This window comes from Phacochoerus africanus, chromosome 2 (genome assembly GCF_016906955.1).
Source record: "Phacochoerus africanus isolate WHEZ1 chromosome 2, ROS_Pafr_v1, whole genome shotgun sequence".
In the NCBI taxonomy this organism is placed as follows: domain Eukaryota; kingdom Metazoa; phylum Chordata; class Mammalia; order Artiodactyla; family Suidae; genus Phacochoerus; species Phacochoerus africanus.
In genome coordinates, this window is record NC_062545.1 from 190,902,217 (window position 1) to 190,921,588 (window position 19,372).

General features: G+C 37.3%; 1 protein-coding gene across 3 annotated transcripts; it reads left to right on the forward strand.

Annotated features, from left to right (window-relative positions):
- The first annotated feature begins 41 nt into the window (after positions 1-41).
- Positions 42-19,146, forward strand: JKAMP (JNK1/MAPK8 associated membrane protein). Of its 3 annotated transcripts, none has more exons than XM_047767456.1 (7): positions 42-137; positions 2,133-2,224; positions 2,777-2,931; positions 8,647-8,853; positions 12,280-12,461; positions 16,028-16,104; positions 18,249-19,146. In XM_047767456.1, exons 1-7 carry the CDS (start codon positions 134-136, stop codon positions 18,465-18,467), a joined length of 936 nt encoding a protein of 311 aa, XP_047623412.1. In that variant the 5' UTR covers positions 42-133; the 3' UTR covers positions 18,468-19,146. The 3 variants fall into 3 exon arrangements, with proteins under 3 accessions (XP_047623412.1, XP_047623413.1, XP_047623414.1); XM_047767457.1 differs by having other exon boundaries at positions 66-137; positions 2,151-2,224; XM_047767458.1 differs by lacking the exon at positions 42-137 and adding an exon at positions 1,053-1,071.
- Positions 19,147-19,372: the final 226 nt, after the last annotated feature.

Sequence of the window (19,372 nt, forward strand, 5' to 3'; positions counted from 1 at the left end):
GGGGCGGGGCTTCGGGACGGTCACCGGGTTACCAGGAGGCGGGGCCGCCGAGGCGGCTTTGGCCCGGATGTCCGGGCGCTGTGGCGGGGTTGGCTGATCCCGGAGCTTCTCCCGGGAAACCTACAAGCTGCTGATGGGTGAGTGGTCGCCGAGGTCCTGGGAAGCGTTTAATCCTAGTCCCTGCTTCTTCCCTATGCTGCCAGCTCTGGGCTCGGCCCCAGCGGGTGGCCTCCGAATAGCAGCGAATCTTTGTCCCTTGTTTCCAACCGCTGTCGGCTGGGCCGAGGTGGGATGGGGCTGGGCTGCGCTGCTCACTAGCCGCAGAGGGGAGACCGACTGCAGAGGGAGAACGGCTGCGTACTGCAGGGGAAAGGCCAGGCCTTTGTTGTTTGTTCAGAATGTCACTTCAGCCCCTCTGTTTCAGTCCCTTTGTTTAACATTCCTGTGGGTTGACTCGACATTTAAAGCAAGGGCGTAAGTAAGTGCAGGAAAACAGTAAAGGAAGCAGAAACTAATTGCTGCATAATTGTTGTGTCCTGCTTCAGCATCTAACGTAAGTTTTTACGGCCCTTCACAAAGAAGCAAGACGGTTGCAAAAAAAGTCCTTTAGACCTCCTTTAATAAGGGAAATGAAAGGAAAAAATGAGCGGACCCTGGGAGCCAGGGGTTTTTTTGGTCGATGATAAGCTGTTGCTTTCAGTTTATCATACCGGTTTTCAGGCTTTGGATTTGGGAAACTTTAGATTGTTTACACCCAAATGCATTTATTAAGCATCTACTAGGTGCAAAACCAGTATAGAAGAAGTTTCCAATTCTTAACTTCTGCTGTCTTGGAAAATCTGAAACAACTCGTTTCCGTCTATAAGTTTAGAACCTTATGATTGCACTTGGTGTATTACGATTGATTTAAAAATAAGTTCTAAGTAAAGAAGCCCATGGATTTTTTAAGAAGTCGGGAATTTGGCAAAAGTGAAAATATTAAGCTTGAGGCATTTAAGTACTATTTCTGTCTTTCTCAACAGCACACGGAGAAAGAAAGAAAAAGTCTACTTGAACTTGAAAGAAGAAAGGGTATAGTGGATCAGGCAGTCTCTAGATTGTGAATTCATGAAGAATTTCGGAAAGGGTTGTTCAAGAATAGTCATAAAATGCATAATTTCTCAAACTAGCTCACATTTGACCCCATTTGTTTGGGATTTATTCCACACTGGGCTGTAGGTTCTTTGACGGAGTGACTCTGTAGTGTTCCTGTGTGGGTATTTTGTGGTCCCTAACCTGTGGAATCAGACACTTAATGCATGTTTACTGATGAATGAATCCGTGATCAAAGGGAATCGGGTGTCACTGATATTAAAAAAACAAAAAACAAAAACAACCCTCCTTCAATAACTTCTTCCTGTAGATGAGGTCAATGACAGTTTGTAGGCTCTGAGTTTTTAGGTAAAAAGGAGCCACTTTTTAGGTTCTCCAAGCCTTGACATCAGGGGTTGATTCTAAAGCAGGGGTTCCCAAGTATTGGTCAGAGGCCTACTCCACCTTGATGAAATTTTCACCTGTCCTCCACAAAAATCACCGAAGTTAGGACAATTTACTAAGCTTCTTACGAATGTATTTATTTTAAAGTCCTTACCTATGTTCTGAAATTATGTGTCCCTTCTGCTTTTCTGGTATTAAAATGTGTTCTATCACGAAGAAAGGTGATAATAGATTTTGTGTGTGTGTGTGTTTGTCTGTGTCAACTTAATGTCCTGACTGTGTAGAATAAAAAGTGGTGATTGATAAGTCCTTTAGTTTTAAAAAAGAGAAATTCTAGACCATCTAATCAAGGGCAGTGGCTGGCTGGAGCCACTGGAGACCAACCAAGATACGCTTTGAGTTCTGAGGACAGAGTGTGCTCTGCTGTTTGGGGACCTTAATTTTTAGGAACAATATTAGCTACAAGGTTCCATATGACTTTCTGCAGTGTCACAGGGTAAAAGGAAAAATTTAAATAAACGCATCAAGACTTTTGTCTAATACATATTTTTAAATTGAAACTGTCTTGAGATACTTCGGCCAAATTTTCAGCTATTACTGATTTATTTTTTATAATCACAAGAGATGTTACTATACTGGCATTTGTTTTTAAAAAGCTGTCGATATTCAACCAGCATGCCTTGGACTTTATTGTGGGAAGACCCTGTTATTTAAAAATGGCTCAACAGAAATATATGGAGAATGTGGGGTAAGTGAACATTTATATATTATTTCATTTGTGAAACCTTTTTGCTTCTGAAATATTGTCATGTAGAAACTGTTTTCTTCAATGTACTCAACTTAGAATATGGAGGCATTAATAAAATCCTTATTTGTGTTGTCATATTGGTTGTGTATAATACATCTTCTGACAGTCACAATTACTATTTTTTAATTTGATAATTTTATAATAATTTCTAATGAACTTTTCATTAATATAGTACAGTGACTTGGACTGTAAGTTAACATTTACAACTCCAGAGCATTTCTCTGAAGTTACTTTCATTATGTGAATAACTAGGTTTTTGATGTAATATTATTCAACCATTTTGGTGACTTAATAAAGAGAGTCATTTAAGAGCATTATATAGATATAGCAAATACAGTGTAGATTGCTTTTTATTTTACTTATACTCTCTCTTAGATGCACATGTAAATAGAAGTTTAAATTGAAGTGGGATGTCAGTGAATGATTTGTGGGGGAGGCGTTAAGGTTCTAAAATAATATCTGTACATAAAATACTGTTCTTATATATTGTAGGTATGTCCAAGAGGACAGAGAACAAATGCACAGAAATATTGTCAGCCTTGCACAGAGTCTCCAGAACTGTATGACTGGCTCTATCTTGGATTTATGGCTATGCTTCCTCTTGTTTTACATTGGTTCTTCATTGAATGGTACTCGGGGAAAAAGAGGTTAGCACTTTCTGTGAATCTTCCTGGATGGACTGATGTTGGAATAATTATCTTTTATAAGACCTTATCAAGCAATTTTACTTCTATTGTTTTAAAAGTGACCAACCTGTTTTTCCTTTATCTTCTGATTACCTTTGACTGTGGTAAGAAAACTTAATGATAGGGCATACCTCAGTAAATATTAAGGGAAATATCCTTTGTTTCATGCTGAGTTATTTTTATGTATATTTTTATTTCTTAATTATAATCTTTATTGGTGTTCTACAAAGTATTGGCTATGATTACAAACTGTTTATTGTTCTAAAACAAATACTTTGCAGTTTAATTTAATACTAGTAATCTGATATAATGTTAAAATGTTATAGCTGCAATCTCATTAAAAAAACTCATAGTAAAATATTAAATCAATAAAAATATGTTGAGCACTGTGTTTTATGTTTAGAAGATCAGGGGAGGAAACAAAAACATAACTGATGTGGCTTATAGTCACAGTCTTGTAGAGAAAACAAAGGCACACACAACTGATTCTAATATAAATCAGTCAAATGTAATTAAGCAAAAAGTATATAAAAGCATTATAAACAAAATGCTTTGGAATCACAAAGAATAGAAGAGATAAATTGTGCCTGGTGGCATCTGAAACACTTCAAAAAAGGAACATTCTAGGCAGACGCAACAGCATGAACACTGGCATAGAAGTGTGAAATGCGTGATCTGTAGTGGGTGGGAATGGCTGTAGTTGGGTGGTCAAATGGTGGATTGTGTATGAGAGAAAGGTAACATTAAGGGGAGTAAGAAAGGGGGTTGAGGCCAGAATGTGAGAGCTCTTGATGATGTGAACCTTATTCCCCTGGGAATGAGGAACCACTTTCTACCTTTCCATCCTGCCTGTTAGTTTCTCTAACATCTCAGCATCTTTCTTGCTTTATTTCGGTCCTGTCTCTTTCCCCAAACTCTGCTCTGCCTGAAATACTTTCTTCTCCCCACAGCTTTTTACCTAGCTGCCTTTTTTCCTTTCAGATCTCAGTTTAAATTACAGCTACTTGGAGAGGCCTTCCCTGACCCAATCTAAAGTCAGTCTGTCCTCCTTACTTTTCCTTTTTAACAGCACTCTCATTTTGTTGTTGTTTTTGCTTTGTATTTAGCACTCAACACAATTTGTCATTATGTTTGCCTCCTCTTGTAATGTTTTCCCCACCCTGACCATAGGCTCCATGAGGGCAGTGGCCAGCACTGCTGTTGTTCTGCCTGGAATCTCCAGAGACCAGTACAACCACTGGCACATGATGGATGTGCACTTAGTATTTGCTGAGTGAATGATTTATTAGTGAAGGTTTTGATTTAGAGAAGTAGCATCTTGGTTGTGTATTTTAGGAAGATAACTTCTGTGGAGAGAGGGTTAGAGGTGAGATGTGTGAGAAGGCTGTGGTCCAAGAAATAGTGACGGCCAGCTCCAGTGGTGGGAATGGAAGTGGAAAGAATGGTCAGATGGGAATAGAATCAGCACTTTTCTGGACCTACCTACTAAGTCCACAGTGATTATTTATATGGGAAAAGCATTTGTTATTTTTCAGAAGACTCTATTAAAAATTTTTAAAATTTTTGCTCAGTTAACTATTAGAACTCAGCTCAGAGTAGAGAAGAGGTGAGGTTAATGGAGGTACCTCACCAAATGCATTTGAACTAAAATATCAGCTATGTTTTGAGGGAGAATCTTAACTTGCCGAGAGTAGAGCTTTGGTTTGGGGGGTAAAGCAGAGGTGTGATCAATGCTTGGGCAGGAAAAGAAGTAGGTTTAAAAAGAAGGAGTTTGCAGAGTTCCCATTTTGGCTCAGCAGGTTAAGAACCTGACTAGTATCTATGAGGATGAGAGTTCCATCCCTGGCCTCGCTCAGTGGGTTAAGGATTCGGTGTTGCTGTGGCTGTGGTGTAGGCTGGCAGATCTAGCTCTGATTCGACGCCTAGCCCTAGAACTTCCATATGCCTCGGGTGTGGCCCTAGAAAGAAAAAAAGAAAAAGAAAAAAAGGAGTTTACTTAGCTATGCTTTGCCTGGGGAATTAGTAGCAAGGAACACAAGGGCCATCTTTTGCATTTTCCTGAGATGTTTTACCTATAATCAAAGAAGTAGCGGCTAGACCTGTGTTTCGCAACCTTTCTTTCACTGTCTCTTCCTTAAAGAACCTTTTTAGTTACCTTTTTTTTCCTAATTCCACCTACCCCATGAAATTTTAATATCACAGACATACTATTTATTGGTTTGTATAGGATATGTATACATGTGCTCTCTCTATAAAAAGTGTAATGTTATTTTATACCCAAGGATCAATTCTTGTCCCCTTGGCACTTCTGTCATCCATTGAGAATATATGGACTAGACACTAATAAAAACTTCCCTTTCTGGCACACTTGCTTTCCCCAGAGTTTAGTTAAATTTGTTTTTCCTTGAGGCCAGCGTGGAAATAGGCACAAAATGCATACTTGTATGTAATACAGCCAGAAGCTGTGCTGCTTCTATAATTTTTTTATATAATTTATAACTTTTCAAAGGCATTCATTCAACAATCTTTAGGGATGTTTTCAGTGCACCAGGTACTATACTAGGTTGTGGGATTCAGAGATGACTAAATGTGGATGAGATAGACCATCACAATATATGTGAGGCGCTATAATAGAGGTATGCACCTGGCATAAAGAAGGAAGAAGTTAATTTTGTCTTCTCAAAATAGGGCAATGTCACAGAATAAAAAACTGACTTATGTCCGAACTTTGAAAAATGAATAAGTTTTTGAGAGAGGAATCGAAGAAAGAGTCTGTCAGACAACAGGAAAAATATGTGCACAAGTTTAGAGCCAAGAAAGAGCACCATATAACCAAGAAATGAGAGCTGAGGGTGCTGAGAAATAGGGACTAAGTGAGATCAGGATATAAGATTTGGGGGAGGGGGAATAACCCCAAAGCTGACCTTGAAGGGTACACCTGTTGCCAGATAGGTGAGATGTGTTTTGAGGTGGAGTATGAAGCATGCTCAGATGAATGGAAGTGTGAGGAAATGCAGTCATTTAGTACGGCCATGAAGTGTGGAAAATAATACTTGTAGGAAATATTTTTCCTGAAAGACCTATGGGACTCACTGAAGTAGTTTAATAAAGGGAGTTCTATATTCAGATTTCATTTGGTAAAGATCATGTGGTTGACTGCAGAGGGCTTGAAAGGGAGCATGAGAAGAAGGGACCATTAAGGAGGTTGCTAACATCATGGCAAGAAATGCTGAGGTTGGGATTTTGCCTTTAAAAATATGAATTCTGTAAGGAAGCAAAAGATCAGATTATATAATATGAAAGAGTACATGTTAACTTACATATTTAGTGTCTTCATCTGTGTGATATGGCACAGGAATTCTGCTTCTGGATGTGGGCTAATTAGGAGCTTCTGCATGAAATAACTAAAGTCTGGAAGAGACATACCATTGAAGACATTGCTGGTCTCATAGGAATAGGGGGATCTCCGAGAACCCTTCTTTTTGGAAAACAAGCAAACCCACCCAGAGCTGGGGTCAGAGTGACAGAGCCGGAGATAGGGTTGGGGGGGTTGCCTGAGGTTAACTGCTGATAGCTGCAGTTCTGTCTGGGTACTGAATCTTGGGCAGCCAGGGCTAAACTAGACTCTCGAAGAGTCTAAAGCCCAAGGCCGTGGTGGACAAGGCTGCTGGCAAAAGCAGCAAATCCTCTTTGTTGGAAGCTTCCTCATTTGCAATTTAGACCCTTCTTTATTAAGATATATTAATGACCTCATTATCTGTGATTATTAAATAAGAACTATGTCTGACAGTAGCTATAACAAACAGTATATTTATGCTACAGATAATGGGCTTTCAGGTACAGAACTTGTAACTTTATAATGCTTAAATAAAGGGTGCAGTCACAAAGATCTTCAGTCAACAAGAGATTATTAGGGATGCACAAACAGATTTGGTAAAATAACAGCACCAAAAAAAGAAACTTTCAGAAATGAAAATTTGCACTAGCCTAAATTAAAAGTGATAGATCAATCAGTTGATTAAACAGTTGAAGATAGAATTAGTCATTAGAAAATATATGTATATAAAGGAATAAAAGAATGCAGCACTGGGAGAAAAAGAGATGGAAAATTTGAAATATGTTAAAAGACATGGAGCATAGAATGAGAACCTATAATATGTATCTCAAATACCTACAGAAATCCACCTGGGCTCAATTGAACATTCAGACTTACAAGACTATCATAGGTCACACCCGGCACCACTCACCTCAGAAGCAACACATCCTGCCAGCAGGACAGCATGAGACATCTCCTGTCAGCAGTAGCTTTTGAAGCAGTTTACCTCGGCTGCAAGGAGATCTACATTGAGTAGGTGTGGAAGTCATCTAGGCTTAAAAAAGGCTTATGCTCCAAAGGAGCTAGTCTTTCTATAACATCTCCATAGGTATAGCTTCCAGAATCCTACCAATTACAAGAATCACTGAACTCAGGAAAGCCAAACCATGGCGTCCCCAGCAGGTGTTTATCATTTATTTATACTTCACCCTAATCCAAACTGCTAACCAGAAATTTAAAAATTGATAAAGCCAACTGTATTAAAATTGAGAATATCTGTTCATAAGATAGACCTCACAAAGAAAATGAAAATTCAACCACAAACTGAGAGGAAGGCATTTACAACATATTCACTAACAAAGCAGATAAATGGACAAATAATGGAAAGGTCACATAGTGGAATATTATACAGCAGTTAAAATTTAAAGAACATAAGCTATAAGCAAGACCATGAATTAATCTTAGAAATGTAATTTTGAGTGGAAAAAAATCTCAGAAAGTTTACATCACTTTCTCATGTTGAAAAATAAGTAAAACTACATATTCATTTTGAAACATAAATAGAGTAGGAATAATATATTAAACTATTTAGAAAAACCAATGAAGACAGTGTAGAAGAATGGTTATTTCCAGGGGTGAGACAGGAATCTGGAATGGGGAAGAACAGAGGTAGATATAAGTTGTTAATGTGCTAGTTATTGAGTTAGGTGGTGAGCTTACAATGTTTATGGTATTTTATAACTAATATATATTACACATAATTGCTTGTGTACCTTTTATGTTGAAGATCATTTAAAATGATATATAGATAACTTGAATTTTTTTTTTTGTCGTCTTTTAGGGCTGCACCCGCAGCATATGGAGGTTCCCAGGCTAAGGGTTGAATTGGAGCTGTAGCTGCTGGCCTACGCCAGAGCCACAGCAATGCCAGGTCCAAGCCATGTCTGCCACCTACACCACAGCTCATGGCAACGCCAGATTCTTAACCCACTGAGCAACACCAGGGATCGAATCTGTGTCCTCATGGATGCTAGTCAGATTTGTTTCCACTGAGCCATGATGGGAACTCCTGAAATTTCTAATAATTCGGTGAGATACTGAAGATAAGTATCCTGTCCTCTACACATTTAGACAACACTGGCACAGTGTTATCTGGGATGAGCATTTATCCCTTTTTAGTAAACAAGGTTAAACTCTTCTGAAGTGGTTTTCATATGTGTTTGGCTTTCTTACCTACTTAGAAGACTTTTTAGTTTCAGGATTTGTCAATTCAAACTTCTCTTTGAAGCATACACGGGTCTTATTAAAAACCACTAAAATTTGAGAATTTCCTGGTGAACATGCTTCCTTTGCTTTTCCAGTTCCAGCGCACTTTTCCAGCATATCACTGCACTGTGTGAGTGCAGCGCGGCAGCCCTCATCACCCTTCTTGTGAGTGATCCAGTCGGAGTGCTTCATATCCGTTCATGTCGAGTACTGATGCTTTCCGACTGGTACACGATGCTTTACAACCCAAGTCCAGATTATGTTACCACAGTACACTGTACTCATGAAGCTGTCTACCCACTGTAAGTATGTACTTAGACTTAAGATCATTTTTTTAAAAAGTGGTAATTACAGATTTCATTCATTTCAGCAGATTGAGCAGTGTGAATGGCTTCTAGATGCTGGGGGAGACACAGGGAAGTGATTTTCTGCTCTTAAGCAATACACAGTCTGATAGGAAATTGAAATACATTTTAGTATAATAGACACGGAAGTGTTTTTGTGTCAGTGTTGAAGTGCATCTAAGCACTTCTAAAATCAGCTACATCTGTTTCTTAAAAAGGGAGTGATAAGGAAAACCTTTTTGATATGCAGAAAAGTGATATCTGAATAATAGGAAAGAATATGGGCTTTGGAGATAAAAACAGGCTTGAGTTTGAATCTCAGGTCTGTCAGCTGTTAGCTGGAGCATGTTAAGAGCCTCTTGTAACCTCAGCTTTCCTGCTGGTAAAAATGGGGATAATGACACCTTATAAGGTGACTGTGAGGATAAAATAAACGCCTTACATGTACGAAGCAACAAGAGGCATTATCGTTAGAGTTCTTGGATTAATGTTCTTTCTCTCTTCTTTTCCCAAATAAATGTTTGTCATTTTCACCAGAATGTTTTGTTTTAAAAATATCAGGTTCATAAGACTGTATAATAATTACGTCAGACTACATTTATAGAATTTCTGTGAATTGTTGGTGTTCATTTTCATGTGTTTTTCTTGGTAAAAGTATTAATAGAAGCATCTAGTATTTATGTTCTCATAGTTGTAGCAAGTTACCATTATGTAATATGCTCAATAAAATAGTCCTTTTTGTGTAAGTTCTTAGTAGAACTAAGTGTCAACAACACACTCTGTAAAAAGGTAATCTTCAAAAAACGAGATCCAGAGATGTAAAAATCTTATCTACCTGCCTACATTTAAGTTCTGCAAACTATTTATTCCATGCATGTATAAATTATATATATATATATAGACAGCCAGACTTACAATTTATATATATAAACTATCTAAAAGACTGATGGTATGTTCTTTGTTGATTTCATAGAGCTATAACATTCAGCATTGATTGTTTTCTTATCATGTATTGTCCTAAGGACATGTGGAACTTAACCTGGTCCTATTTAGAGAACTTAGTAACTGAATCAGATATTATATTTAAACAAGATGTATAACCATCTTATTTAAAACAAAATCAGGCTTATTTACTGCTAGTCACATCTATAGTGTTTCTCATACTATCTATAAATCCTACAGTAGGAGAGTCAAGAAAAAATAAGAAATTAGAACAGAGATGGCAAATAGGTGCTCCCAACTCTCATTCTCAGTCATAACAACCACTTCTAATTTATTACAGCACTTATCCTGCCGAGTTGGGTATAGCCTCTGAGTCTCGTCACAGCACTCAATCAAAATCATTGCACAACTTCATTGATTAGGACATTTTCCATCTGTTCAGCATCTTTGAATTTAGGTATTTTCCCCTCAGCACCTCTACCAATAGTCACTGTGGGATGGCCTGTCTGCCTTGTTCTATTAATTAAACAAAACAATGTTTTATTAAAAGTATGAGAAGATTTTGTAGTATTAGCATTTGGATTTATACATGTTCTGTACTTTATGTAACCATTTAAACTTACATAATGACTAGACTGGGCCTAAACATTTCAGAAAGCTGTCGGACTACCAACTCACAAAAGATTTTTTTCTTTTGTGAGTCAACAAAAAGTAATGGCACAATATTATCAGAAACCTTTGGAACACTATTACATTAACTAATGGGGTATATCTTCTCTGTTGGTATATAAATTCCTTATGAACTGAAAAATATCAGAGTACTTTTGCTGGTAGTTGTAGTTTTGAGGGGACATGAGATAGATATGGAAAAATATGCAAGTTTCTGTCATCAAAAACTTAGTGCAAAAAGTAGCATTTACCAAAACTATGAATTACTGACAACGAGTAGTAATTACTGTTGTAACAAAAATTAGCTTTAGCTTGTCAGATTTATCCTATCTCCCTAAGTAAGTGGCGGGGGCATGGATGAGGGGGAGGAGGTGGAAGATGAGTTCTGCTGGAGGGGGGGTGGGTACCTGCTTCCAAAGACGAGTTTCCTAGTTCTTTAGGCAACATAAGGCAAGATAGTTTCCTTCTGATTAAAATAATCATCTTTTGGAGTTCCTGCTGTGGCGCAGTGGCTTAATGATTCAGCTTGTCTCTGTGGAGGTGCTGGTTTGATCCCCGGTCTGGTGTAGTGGGTTAAGGATCTGGCATTGCTGCAGCTGTAGCACTGCTGCAGGTCCAGCTCGGATTTGATCCCTGGCCTGAGAACTTCCACATGCTGTGGCTGGAAAAGGAAAAAAAAATAATTAAAAAATAAAATAATAATATTTTTGGAGCTCTTAAGGAACTACAAGCTGTAGAAATAGATTTTGTTTTGGTATTGGTAGAAAGTAGCCTAACAAGATAAAAACAAAAACAAAAACAAAAAAACTCATCATCTAAGAGGTCAGAAATGTAATAGTGCAGTGTGGTACAGGGCTGGACCTGAAAGCATCATGAGAGCACAGGGACCTGGTATCATCCTGCTGTGTGGAGAGGAGGCATGTGGTCAGTTACTTGAGACAACTTCTTTGCTTCCCGTGACTCTCCCCTGCATAGGGAGATGGTTTGAGTAAAAATAATATGAAAATTCTCATGAAAAGGAAGTTATAAATAAGTGCATAGAAATCATATTATTCTAAATGAAGAGCTAGAAACTATAGACTGGCGATTCAGAGAGATCTTTTTGCAGCTTTTTTTCTGGTTATAAAAAGTATATTATAGGATATTTGAAAAACAGAAAAACTACACACAAAAGAAAATAATCAGTAATTCCATTTCTTAAGATAATCACTGCTAAAAATGTCTTTCCAGGTGCATTTCTGTACGTATGTATTTTTATAGAATAGTTTTTAAAAGAATATTAAGGTTATGCCATCACATGCTATTTTGTAACCTGTTCTTGTTACTTAATGTATGAGCACAGCTACTTTTGTCATTAATAATTCTTTCATAACTAGATTTTTAATGTCCACGTAGTATCCCAGCAAAGATTTACTCTAAAATGTAACCAATTTCCTATTGTTGAATATTTATTTTCTTCCTGAGTTTTATTATCTGATTCAATAAAAATGCTTATTTATCAGGTTTTTGTATATACTTGATTGTTTACCTTTGATAAATTTCTACAAGTAAAACTGGACCAAAGGTTATAAACATTTTAGGATTTCTGATACACATTTTCAAACTACCTACCAGAAAGGAACCAGCCTACACTTTCCAGCCATATTTTGGCCAACTCTCCACCAGTCTGAGTATTTGATGGATAGGCTGTTTTTAGGATCTGTGGTTTTAAAATAATCAATACTAAAAAGATATTTGAAAACATTTTTGATGTTATAATTTTTTGTTTTCCAGATATACCATTGTATTTATCTATTACGCATTCTGTTTGGTATTAATGATGCTGCTCCGACCTCTTCTGGTAAAGAAGATTGCCTGTGGGTTAGGGAAGTCTGATCGATTTAAAAGTATTTATGCTGCACTTTACTTCTTCCCAATTTTAACTGTGCTTCAGGCAGTTGGTGGAGGCCTTTTATGTAAGTGTGACGGGTAAAGTCAATGAAATATGTTTATTGTATGTGATAAACAATATTTTCTCTGGGGATAATTTTGAACTTTTTTCTTTAGACTAGTTTTTTGTTTTTATCCTTGAAAATAGACCATAGGATATATTTTTGCTAAAAAAATATGATCATTCTAATCAAAACTTATTTCTGTTTAGAGATACTTTGTATTTGTAGCTTTTAATAGGAAGATTTTAAAAACCTGAGTATAAATTAAAGACCAAAAACTGATTTTACATATACTAAATAGAAATTACTCTTGATAATACATACTGCTTACCATTAAGTTAGGTCTTTGTTTTCTGAGTTCCTTTATGAAAAACTTTTAGATACAGTAAAAAAAAAATCCTCAATATATTTTTTATTTTAATATAACCATTCATTCATGTATTCAGCAACCATTTAGACTGTTCTGTGACTCAAAAGAAGAATGAGAAAAAGTTAGTGTTAAAAGAGCTTACATACTACTAGGAAAGCTGTAAATAGCTGAGAAACATAGTGTGGTACTTTTTGAATGTGTGACACTGACTGATTGTAGGGATGTTGGATACCATCTTTATATGGAGACGGCAGGATGCAGAGGGCAAGCCTCTGGCCTAAAGGAACTGTGCCAGATGGCATCATGATGCAAGGTAGTTTAGTCATGAACCTGGTTCAAAGTGAGGGTAGAGCTGAGGGTAAGGCCAAGGGAAGAGGAAACTGGAGACTCGTCAGGGGTCCTTTATTCCTCATATTCTGGTTTACAGATGTAGTGTTTCTTTTGGCCTGATGGTGTTTGAACATCTATAGTTTCTTCTAGCTCTTAACCATTTCCTATTTTCTTAGATTTGGCCCACTTGAGTTATCCTCCTGGCTGACCTCTGTAAGCATTTGAGGTTGCTGTTCTTGCTCCAGGACTAGAGACCTACCCTTAAAAGGATTTCAGGAGGAAGAGTGACATGGCTAGGCTTGCATTTTAGAAAGACGCCTTGGTAGCAGGGTAGAAGATGGGCTGGAGGGAAGAGAACCTGGGGCTCAGTTAAGAGATTACTGCCGTCAGCCGAGCCTGTCTGACCTAAAGCAGAGAAACACCGGAATGGAGAGCTCTTTCAAAGACAGAGTTAACTAAACTGGGTAACTAATTAAATACAGGGGTTGAGGGAATGGGAGGAGAATATGATAAGGGAGCTTTCTGACTGAGTAACCAGTAAATATATGGACAGTGAATGTTAAAAGAAGCAATTGCTGGTGAGAACTGAATTCAGTTTTAGGTGTTCATGGAATATTCAAGAGTACAGGTAGTTGTTTGTACTAGACAAGTTTGGGAGAACTGACTAGGCTGTAAAGATTTAAGAATTGTCAGCCCTCAAATCCCAGTGTTGTAGAGTGCAGCTGATTATTGTATAGAACCTCTTGGTTACGAAATGCAAGGAAGGGAAAAGCTGTGGAAAACAGGGAAAGGTTTGGAAAGTTAACCTAAGGAGACTGTCAGAGAGTGTTGCTGCCTATATTGAGAGATGCCTTTTCCTACACCAAATGGCATCCATTCAAAGCACATTCATAGGGAGGATCAAACAGTTATTGTTTATCAGCACTAAGTGTAAACTCATGCAGTCTGTTGAGCTAATCACAGAGGGTATCATATCAACTCAATTTTATGATGTTGAAAAAAATGTAATTTTTGGTTTGTAGGAGTTATCTTAGTTCAGGCTGCTATAACCGATAGATCACAGCGTGGCTCATGAACAACAGAGACTTATTTCTCACGGTTCTGGAGACTGGGAAGTCCAAGAACAAGGCACCAGCAGATGTGGAGGTGTCCTGGTGAGGACTCGTTTCTTGGCTCACTGATGACTGTGTTCTTTCAGTGTCCTCACCTGGAAGAGGGGAGAGGGCTCTCTGAGGTCCCCTTTATAAGGGATTAATCCCATTCATCATTCATGAGAGCTCTACCCTCATGACCTAATCACCCCAAAGGCCTCAGCTGTTTATCTCACATTGGGGGTTAGGATTTCCCCAATAAGAATCTGAGGAGACACAAACATTTAGTCCATGATAAGGGAATTTAGCAGCTCTGAGCAAAGTAGAGCAAAGAGGCTGATAGCTTAAGATAGCAGGGTCTAGGGAGAGGGTCACGGAGGGGACCTGGGAAGAATGTCAGTGACAAACTTTTACTTGTTTGAAAGAATATTGAAGCCAGTTTTTAAGTACGATCTGCATCTGAACCACCGGCAGAACTAAAATGCAGCTTTCCAGGCACTAAGGACATACCTAGTTGCTCAAAATTTGCATCGTTTTAGACCCTAGAGTAAGAACCACTCTACATCCTGCCTCGAGCCCAGAACCTCGCTCTATTCCCCACAAGTCTGGGCCCTGTTGGAAACTTCCTCTTTCTCCTTTTTACTACCAGCTCTTAAATTGATATCATTAGCAACAATGTTTAGCTATTTCTAAGTTAATTAGGATTTTTTTTTTTTTTGGAATGGCTGGTTAGGACCTAATCTCTGTCTAGGAAATAAAAGGTTCTAAATGTCAGACAAGTCATTCAGTTATTTAGTAAGTTGGAATCAGGCCTGCATAGATAATTCAGAGTTTCTGGCTGTCACATCCTTAATTAAGATTTGAAAATGTTCCAGATGGTTTCCACTTTATTGTAGAATGACTAATAGTTTTAATAACTGAAGTTAATTGTTTTAAAATAATCATATAAAAAATAATTCGAGCTTTTCTTAATTCGTCCGTTTGTTTTAGTGAGCTATAAATTTATTCAAAACATTTTAAGAGAAAGGTGGTATTTTTAAGAAGAAATTTCACTTGAAGTATTATTTTAATATTATCTATATTTGAATTAGAAATGTCTAGAATTTTGACATTAAGAACACTGAATGATCCATTTAGCCTTCGAGGTTTTCTTTTGACACATGACCTTTTCTAAAGAATAATTAAAGCTGAGTTATTCTTATATATAGCCTTTCTCAATTTAAGTTCCTCACCTGGATCACAAAATATAGAAAATTGTATAATTATTTTCCCACTTCTCCCAAGTTTGATACATAACTACTGTCATTCTAGATACATAGGAGAGAAGCTAATTCTTTACAGCAGCAGAAGCCTTAAAGCAGGCGTCTTCAAAGCTTGGCTGGAATAGTTTTACATTTTTTTAATTGCTGGGAAAAAAAGAAGAGTAGTATTTCTTGAAATGTGAAATTTGAATTTTATTGTCTAAATAACTTATACCTTACAGACTTATAAAGTAAGTTTTATTGGGACACAGACGCATCACTCATTTATGTAATATCTGGCTGCTTTCCCACTATAACTGCAGTTAGGTGACCGAGACGGACACTGCATGGCCCACAAAGCCAAAAATATTCACTGTCTGGCTTTTTACAGAAAAGGTTTGCTGACACCTGCCTTAGGGTACCTGCATTAGGGCTTCAGTCTCTCACAGGACTGGTTGAGAAGGTTTTGGTCTATGGAAAGAATTATACTGTTTGAAGTTTCTGATGGTTGATTCAGAAAATTTCATTTTCAACATACTACCAATGTTTGTCTTTCAGATTATGCCTTCCCATACATTATATTAGTATTATCTCTGGTTACCCTGGCTGTGTACATGTCGGCTTCAGAAATAGAGGTAAGACATGTTTTTTACCTTTGTTAGAAGTTTTTTTTTTTAACAGATTTGACAAATGGGAGAGTAGTGGATATATGTTACAACTGGCTTAGTAATCCTTGGCTGAACAGTATCACTCAGTAGCTTTTAGCTCATTGTTGATGAAAGGTTGTATACTAGACTATTTGCTTGGGAAATCAGTGAAATAGTGATGCTTAACTATCCAGAACATTAAGAGAAAAAAATCATTTATCATTTATCCACGTAGAAAATGTTTTATTGAAATGTTGAACCTTATTTAACACTCTTTTGTTAAAAATGCTTTATTGAATCTAGAACTCTAGACTTTTTAAAGTAAGTACATTGTGCATTCCATGCCCTTATATGTTCTGTCCCTAATTTTATTTTCTTGATTTTGGAATGTACTTTTGCCCTCTCACATCTATAATATTTTGGTGATTTGGAAATAGCATTAACACTCACATTAGTTCTGATACTATTCGTGTTTTGAGATGTCCTTTCTGTGCTTCTAACTTTTTAGTATTCCAGTGGAAGGCCACTGTTAGAAAGAACTCTTTATTTTGAGAGGAAACTCTAAAGGAATCAAAGTGTAACGTGTCTTAGTATTATTCTTCCATCCTGTGCTTGCTAATCCAGTGCCTATGTGCTGTTTTCAGCTGCCCACTACAGTTGATATATGCTTTCTCATAAATCTTTTTATTTATTTATTTATTTATTTATTTATTTATTTTTAGGGTCTCACTTGTGGCATCTGGAGGTTCCCAGGCTTGGGGTTGAATAGGAGCTGTAGCTGCTGGCCTACACAGCAATACCAGATCGGAGCCACATCTGCGACCTACACCACAGCTCACAGCAACGCTGGATCCTTAACCCACTGAGCAAGGCCAGGGATCGAACCTGCATCCTCATGGATACTAGTCAGATTCATTTCTGCTAAGCCACAATGGGAACTTCCTTTCTCATAAAACAGGAAGGTTCAACCCAGAGAAAGTATGTCATTAACTTATTTTGGAGGGGTTGCTGTCAAAGCTCCTGTTTCTGTTCCATTAGTGAAAGAATGGGGGGGTGGTGGTGGCGGAACCTACCTAGAAATCATAGTGACCTTTAGGTAGACTAGTAGTAGCGGAACTAGACAGACAGTTTCATGGTCTCCATTTGTTTTCTGCCCCCATTTCGCCTTTGTAATCTTTAATCGACATTGCAATATAATTGATTAAAGAAGATAAGCAAATTAGTTTTGGCACTTTATCAACTATAGGGAAATACTTGCAGGGGGAAATGATTGGATATTTGAGTAAAATGAAGTTTTTGAATTTTTGTTTATTATCCATACCTACCATACCTACCATACCTACCATACCTACCATATCCATACCTAAGTTCCATTAGCTTGAATTACATTAGTTTCTCTGCTACTGGGAATCCCCCCTGTAAAAAAGTCCATGCATTTCAGTTAGCATGAATCAGAAAAAGGGATCCAAATCAGGAAAAGACAGTCAAGCTCCAGGTGAGTTGATGAGCCATTTAATGAGGGAACATTGTTAGCTTACCAATTGCAAATTACCTTTCAGTGTGTTTAATAGCACATTTGGATATTACTTTTATTATAATTTGGTGCTTCCAATTTCTGTATATTATAGAGTGGTATTAAAGATGAAAAAGAAATCAGAGTAGTTACATGTCATTTCTGCTCCCTTCTAATTATCCGAGCAGCAGACTAGGGATGCTAGGGGTTAAGGAAGGTGGGTGTACGTACCTCCTATTTCTCACCCATAGATGCAGCTCCTGTGGATCAGGGCAGGAGGAAGGCACGTCATGTGGCACTCCCCTTCCAGTGCAGATCTTTCGGAAGAAGCCATTGTGTCCAGGGTCAAATGGTGGTCTAGACCAGGACTTAGACGCATGGACTCTGGTCTTGGTGCTGCCATTGAGTGCTTATACATAGGGAGCCTCAGTTTCCTCATCTGTAAAGTACAGTAGCAACACTGGGTGATTTCTAAGGTGCTTTTGGCCTTAGACAGTCTGTGATTCTGAGGTTATGATTTTGTGTGAAAATAATATGTTTTAAGTTAAAATGTAATAAAATATGTAGCTGATTCAGCACGATGATCTGTATTTCTTCTCTCTTTTTTAAAATTACATAGAACTGCTATGATCTTCTGGTCAGAAAGAAAAGACTCATTGTTCTATTCAGCCACTGGTTACTTCATGCCTATGGAATAATCTCCATTTCCAGAGTGGATAAACTTGAGCAAGATTTACCCCTTTTGGCACTGGTGCCGACTCCAGCTCTGTTTTACTTGTTCACTGCAAAATTTACTGAACCTTCACGGATACTTTCAGAAGGAGCCAATGGTCACTGAATGTAAAATGCCAAAAAAAACCCTAAGAAGTGTTCTTAATAAAAACGTAAAGAAATTAAAAAGTGTATTTTACTCTTCTGTCATACATAGGAATATAACTGTCAGTGCATCTAATATTTGGGGGAGTTTTGCTGTGTGGTTTTGTTTTTTGACTTAGACTTTGTGATATGATAGAAATTATCAAATCGTAGAATACTATACTGTTTGTTATATTACATAGTATAATACAGTACACACAGCACACTCTTAGGTTAGTTACTCTAGGAGCCTATTAGGAAGCACTTGCCTCTTGTGACAATTCAGCTATTCTTTAGAGCAAAATCATATTTCTGTGTATCTAGCACAGTTGTTCCCATTTTTATTTAGAAAAACTGTAATAAGTATAATTTGAAATCCTTAGCATTGGCATAATTGTGCATTCCTGTTGTGTTTCAATTTGTTTTTCAAGCAAAGTGAATTATAAAGACATGTATTGGTGGGGTCTGATAGCAAACATGGACATAAAGTACGTTGTTTTTTGTTATCTATTTATTTTCACCAGTACAGTATTTTGAGCTATTACAAAAATAGAGTATAATTTATATTCTGTTCGTAGGTGGTTTGGTTGAAGACATCTTCAGATTATTCCTGTTCCTGTAAAGAAAAACAATAATAAAAAGCTAAACTACCAAAAAAAATCTCCAACGTCTGGTATTTAATTTTATTTGCCACACTAATTGTGGAAATAATTTGAAATATTAAGTAGTAAGGTTAGTGTCTCTTTCCCAAATGAATAAATATGCATACTCAAATATTTCCTTCCTCTTATGTCTCATTTTTGAAGGATATATACACATGCCATATTTTATAAATCCTAAGACATTTTTTTTGTCACATTGTGACATCTCTGAGTTAGGATGCATTAG

Bases quoted from the DNA above. Each gene is read 5' to 3' on its own strand.
- JKAMP (XM_047767456.1), top strand. The intron at 2,225-2,776 runs GTAAGTGAACAT...TATATATTGTAG, and splicing joins AAATATATGGAGAATGTGGG to GTATGTCCAAGAGGACAGAG. The intron at 2,932-8,646 runs GTTAGCACTTTC...TTGCTTTTCCAG, and splicing joins TGGTACTCGGGGAAAAAGAG to TTCCAGCGCACTTTTCCAGC.